The sequence below is a fragment of the Antrostomus carolinensis genome, unplaced genomic scaffold, assembly GCF_000700745.2.
Source record: "Antrostomus carolinensis isolate BGI_N321 unplaced genomic scaffold, ASM70074v2 scaffold13341, whole genome shotgun sequence".
Lineage (NCBI taxonomy): Eukaryota > Metazoa > Chordata > Aves > Caprimulgiformes > Caprimulgidae > Antrostomus > Antrostomus carolinensis.
The window spans coordinates 1-6430 of NW_010292063.1; the positions used below are offsets into that span (position 1 = coordinate 1).

The 6430-nt window shown below is 38.1% G+C and overlaps 1 protein-coding gene across 1 annotated transcript; it reads right to left on the reverse strand.

Annotated features, from left to right (window-relative positions):
- Positions 1-339: 339 nt before the first annotated feature.
- Positions 340-6310, reverse strand: BLOC1S5 (biogenesis of lysosomal organelles complex 1 subunit 5; the record flags this gene model as incomplete). Its single annotated transcript, XM_010176818.2, has 4 exons — positions 340-398; positions 3119-3248; positions 5438-5588; positions 6250-6310. Coding segments are annotated over 4 exons (401 nt in total), but the record flags the coding sequence as incomplete, so codon positions are not given.
- Between the last annotated feature and the right edge of the window lie 120 nt (positions 6311-6430).

The window sequence follows — 6430 nt, forward strand, 5'->3', positions numbered from 1 at the left end:
ATATATTTTTTATACTTAAGCTTTCCCTGTATGTGACAAATATTAGAGTCTGAGCTAGGAGGGAAAATAAAGCAAAGGAAATAATAATAAAAAAATAGTTTCCATACATCAGGAGATTGTAGGAAGAGCTACTGATCCATTAATTTTGCAGTCCTAGAACATACATGTTGCTGCAGTTTCCATTTTATAAGTGCAGAAATCACCCCAAAATAAGTTTTACTGCAAGTATATAAAGTACAGAAAAGTATGTGCCATACTGAAGGCATGTAGACTTGCTGTAGAAGCACAAGGCTCTTACTTAGGTCATGTTATAAAAAATTGTACCCAGCCATCCTTTACCTTCCTCTCTTCATGCTCCCTCTCTTGGAGTCGATGGATCATATCGTTGGCAGCTTGCACTGAAATAACAAATTGCAGTAGATCAGCCTGCTGCTCAAAATCAAAGAGAAACTCATCTGAAAGGGATTTAAAAGACATGGGGCTGTTGCAAGTCAAATATTATATTCCACTGTGTCACTTTACTTTGCACAAAAAAAGACTTGTCAGTACTTGCAGAAAATGCTTTACATTGATGACTATCACCGAGTTCAACCCTTGGGTGCTCCAGATGCCAAAAAGAGAAAGGCAGCTAGGTCCTCTGGTGCCCATGTTCCTTAGCGTTGCTGACGAGCTAGAGAACATGACTCAGCACCTCAGAAGACATCAAAGAAACTCTCAAGTCAGTGAGTAGAAACAGGTGACCACTCTCTATTTTTTAGTTGTTGGTTTGGTTTTTTCCCCCCCTTATTTTTCCCCATCAAATGTAAAAAGTGATTTAGCATAAACAATCTACATGAAGAACATGTATTTAGAAGAATACAGAAGAAACAGCTCTTTATGCTGGAGCCAGCTCTTCTCTCATGAGACTAAGCCCAGAAAAACTTGTCAATGGAAATAGGAACTGTATTCCTACGCGGGTTTTTTTCCTAACTTATTTAACACTTAATTAATGCAGAATTAAATAAAATAATTTCCCAAAATCAGTCATTTCTCCCACTAAAACATCCTAGTAGTGAGAAATACCTTATTTATCATCATCTTAAAGCTGCTGACTTTTTACACCAGGAGACAGGCCCTGCTCCCCTGAGGGCTTCCAGTTACAGACCAGGTTCACTGCCCTGGAAGCTGATGAGGAGCTGGGAGCACCATGAATTGCAGCAGCACAAAGTCAAGTTGGAGGTAAGTCACTAGTAGTTACCCCAGGGGTCAGCACTGTGGCTGATGCTGTTTAACTTCTTCATCAGTGACCCAGGTGCTGGGTGCTCCAGGTGCTGGAGCAGAGCACGCCCTCAGCAAGTTTGCAGAGGGTACAAAACCAGAAGGAGTGGCTGACAGGTTGTATGGTTGTGCTGCCACTCAGAGGGACTGTGAGCAACTGGAAACTGGGCCAAGAGCAATCTCATGAAGTTCAACATGGGGAAATGATAAGTCCTGCATCTGGGGAGGAACAATCCCAGGGAGCAATACACACTGAGGATCAACAAGACAGCCTTGCAGCAAAAACAGAAGGTCAGCAGCATCCTGGGCTGCATCAGGAGAACTGCTGACAGGTTAAAGGAGGTGATCCCTTCTCTGCTCAGTGTTGGTGAGGACAGAGCTGTGGTAGTGTGCCCACTTCTGGGCTCCCTAGTAAATGAAAGAGATGGACTTACTGGAGCAAGTCCAGTACATGGACACAAAGATGGTTAAGGGACTGGAGTGTCTTTCATATGAAGAGAGGGTGAGATAGCTCAGACTGTTCAGTCTAGAGAAAAGAAGGCCCAGGGAGGATCTCATCAATGTGAATAAACATCTGATGGAAGGGAATGAAGATGAGGGAGCCAGACTCTTCACTGTAGTGCTTACTGTTAGGACAAGAGGTGGTGGGTACGAACTGAAACACATGAGATTCCACCTGAACACAAGAAAATGTTGGGGTTTTTTTCCAGTGAGAGTGGTCAAACACTGGCACAGGCTGCCCAGAAAGGTTGTGGAGCCTCCATCTGCAGGGATACTCAAAACCTGACTGGACATAGCCCTGGGCAAGTGACTCTAGCTGCCCTTGCTTGCTCAGTGAGGTTGGACAAAATGATCTCCAGAGGTCCCTTCCCACCTCAACCATTCTGTGATTCTACTACTAATGACGTATTGCACAGCTGACCATTAGAAAGTCAGGGAGTAATAACCCCCACTCCATTCAGAAGGTATTACAACATATGCCTTATTTGCATGACTAAATTTTAAGTTTCAAATATTTTCCTGCCATCATTTTATGTCTAAAGCATCATCTACCATTTGTTATTCTGCCAGATACCACAGAAATAAGTTATATGAAATTAAATGCTTATGCAACATGCTATACATAAAATATAACAAATCTCACACTGGCATGTTTCAACTGCAGAAATCTGGCAGCTAAAGCTATACAGCCACACTCCGTTGAAATATCCTTTTGAGAAGCTAAAAATGCTGAATGAGTAAGAAAAAAAAAAGAGATACTGAAAAATTAGTGCAACAAATTTTAAACTTTCCTTTCAAATCCAAGCAATTAAAAAATATTTATTAGATGGTTATAATGATGAAACTAGGATTAGCATACAACAATTATTACTACTACCTTATTTGTGACTAAAAATAAAAATAATAGCACATTTCATAGCTAAATAGTAGCAAGTTCTGTTTTAAATAATGAGGGGCAGTTATGCTCTCCTGTGGGAAAATGAAGAAACTTGAAGGTCACACCACAGCACACTTGCAACAAACCAGAAACCTGGAATTTTGTCCCTGGCTTTAGGCAACATGGAGCACTACCCCGTTTCTAAAGTGAATGGTAAAAGATTGAGCTGAAGTAGCTTCTACTTAAATCCATAAAAAGCTTTAATGTAACCTTAGCAAGAGCTGTGTTGACTGGACCAACAAATATATATAAAAAAAATCCATGTTGTTTCCCTTTAAAAATGTCACAGAAATGAGAACAAAGCACATAAATGGTAGAAAATTTATCCAAGGATGTTAATTTTTCCACAAATCATATTTTGAAACCAAACTAAATAACTCCTCAAAATGACAGAAGAAGGGAAACAAGAAGCGACGCGCTTACATCTCCTGAGTGCTTCATTCAAACCGTCAGGCATCGCCCGCTCACACGTCGGGAGAACGTGCTCCTTTGCCTCAAAGGTTGTGTTCTTCAGGTTTTCAAGGACTCGCAGTTCTCGGAGGCCACGTTTTTCCTGCCAGAAGAATCAAAAGAAAATTAATAGTTAACAAGGAATTCTACTTTCCAAAATAAGATGGTTTCCCAGTTGATAAACTGATGGCTTTATCTCAAGATTATACCCCTGTTTATTGTTTATTGGTGATAAAATTACTTCTGTGAAAACAGAGAGTAATGCTCCACTCTTCACACTAGAATACAGGAATACTCTGAATGACACTTCTGGTTCTAGGGAGAAAAGTTAGTATTTACTAATGAAAACATGGTCTGGAAAAATGTGTTGTTTTGTATAGATCATTTATAGTATATAAAAAAACTCCAGAGAAAAACAGAGCTTGAAAGCAATACAATTTTTTAACTCAATTGTTAGGGAAATAACACAGCAGTGATTTTGCTTACTTGATGTCTGACCTTCCAGATTTAGCATGGTACAGCATTAAAACAGTGCCAGTAAAATTGTTTTTACTGAAGTAAAGATTTAAAAAAAAATGACATAACACAGCTGACTAAAGAGGCATCCCTTCTTCTGGCTCACTGCTGATCATGATGAACTACAAGAACAAGCTCCTGCTTTATTGCTTACTTTTTTTTTTTAAAGTTAAAAAATAATCTATTTTTTCTGAAGCCACAGCACTACTCCCACTCTGAATTCCACCTGCACTTTCCTCTAGGCAAAGAAAAGGATCCTGAAATCTGCTCCAGGCTGTTGCCTGCCCCCTTCCCGCTTTTTCGCCTTTTCCAAGTTATAAGAGTTGCACACGAGCATTCCTGTACTGAAAATTGCTAGTCAGAAAGCAATCCTAGATAATCAAGAAATACTTCATCACATGAAGGGGGCAATGATCACCATATTCATTTTAAAACTTCAGAAACACAGGCACAGACAAGTTATGTTGCTTAATTAAACAGGTTCCAGACTTCCTGAATGCAGATCTACATTCTTTATACACTAGATGTTAATCATTGAAAGAAGCAGCTTATGTCCTACTACAACCAAAAAGACTCTGATATCTCCAAGTTAAAAACAAATGCAATTATTGGAAGAAATTCAAGTTGCAAAACTGTAAATAATTCTCTGTTCTGCTGTTTTTCCCCTGAAAGTATAAGGCAGATATTAAATTTCAAGAAAAGATCTAAGAATATACAAAATTTGTCTAGGAAATAGAACAAAGCTTCAGTGCAATAACAAAAATAAATTAATCATAATTATAAAGATATGAGTTATAATTTTGTAATCGAGTTTAACATTTTCCTTCCTAAGAAAAGCCATGTAAAACTATTTACTGTATTGTATAATGTCTTTAGGGAAGGCAAAGAAAAGAAATAATTCCTTATGACTCTCAAACCCATAAGATACACATAATGAGGGTTTAGTTTCCATCCTTATTTTGCTAAACCAGTGCAGAGACAAATTAGACCTGGTTGAAATATCAGCTACAATGGCAGGGGAAAACGTTTTAATTGTTGTTTTTTTTTTAATTTAAATCAGCTCTGCACAGTAGAACTTTGAGTTATAACTATATTTTCAGGACTAATTTTAAGATTTTTAAATCCTACGTTCTTTAAAAATTAAAATCTACCCAATAAATAGCCTTTTGTTGAGTCAAGATTCTACTTTTCTACACTTTTGCTGCCATCTTGTGGAATCTGTGTTCCACTTTCCAAGTAAAGTTGTATAAAAACTTTTTCACCTTCAGTACTTCAGCCTTATTTGCAGTCAATCCGATAACATTCATTCCATTTTTAATTATTTTCTTACTTTGCAAATATTACTTTATTTTGTGGAACAAAAATTAAAGAAAAATTAAATTACAACTGTGCTAGCTTAATCCACCTGAGGCACAAACCAGTTTCTTAGTTAGATGCAAACCTATACTAGCCAACAGTTTTTTTTGGAACCAACAAGACTTCTCTAGGATATCAACATATATCATTTTCCTACATGAATATTCCCACCAGTCTTTTGCAGGAAGAATATTTATGATCCTTTCAAAATGTTTTAAATAAAAAGACCTAAATTACTGTGTTGTTTACTAAAGATGCAGACATATACTATCAGTCTGTTAGTTATTTTGGACAAGAAATACATGTTAAGTCTTTCTGAAGAAAATTACATACTTATTATAATCTCTAAAAAGATGTTGAAACTGTTTACAGTCTCAGACTCTGAAGGTGACAGCACCCAATAACATAACAAATACTTACTTCAAATTCTTTAACAAAGTAACGTATTTCTCCCTGAATTACGGGTCTGTGGTCCAGTAGTCTTGAATAGATTTCCCCAAGATCTAGAAGATTAGGAAAGCCAGATTTTAATTTGTTTTTGTTTTTTTTTTTTATCACATTCCATATGAGGCTACACAACACAAGGTAGCACACCACATTTCAACGCAAGAGGCACGACTGCTCACCACATACACACAGAATTAAAAGAGCACTAGAATAACATTTGTAGGCTATCCTATCTACTCAGCAAACCACCCAGTTCGATAAAATGCACTGAATCAATATTCCAGGTGCCACAGACACCTTGCTGTGAGGGTGAGCTTTCTCCTCTGTCTCTCGGCACCCTCTGTTTCAATCCTCCTCCTCAGAACAGCTTCCATACCTGATTGTTAACAGTAGTAAAAAATTGATGCACAGCAGAACTAAAGGCTGCAGCTCAGCAGAGATTCACAGCTTAAGATGTGGGAGTTTTCTGCGGCGAGAGACAAGTGGAAAGCTCACTACAAAGGAAAACTGTCAGCATTTACTTGTATTTCAGGGCCAAAGACTTGAAACTTACTCTTGAGGAAGAGTATTTACAATATAAATATGTATGAGAAATAGGCTTGGCTGTCATACAGGGGAAAAAAAGTGGGTTAAATTTAAAAGCACTCTGAGAGCACAGCAAATAGAAACCATTTCAAGAAATACACAGCGTAGTTCCAACAAGTGCTTTAGACCGATATTGAACTGGCGCTTCCATCTGACGGAAGAGCCCAGCATCTCCTCCTGCCCCCAGCTGTCTGCCCTACCTTGTGGCTCCCCCTCTCTGCTGGATCTGTGTGTATTTCTCCAACACCCTGAGTCCCTCCCCTTTAAAAAAAAAAAAAAAAAATTAAAAAAATAAAGCATAGGAGGGTTATTTACAATTTGGGGGATGACATGATCGCAGTCAATAAAAACACAGAATCACAGAATTGCCCAGACTGGAAA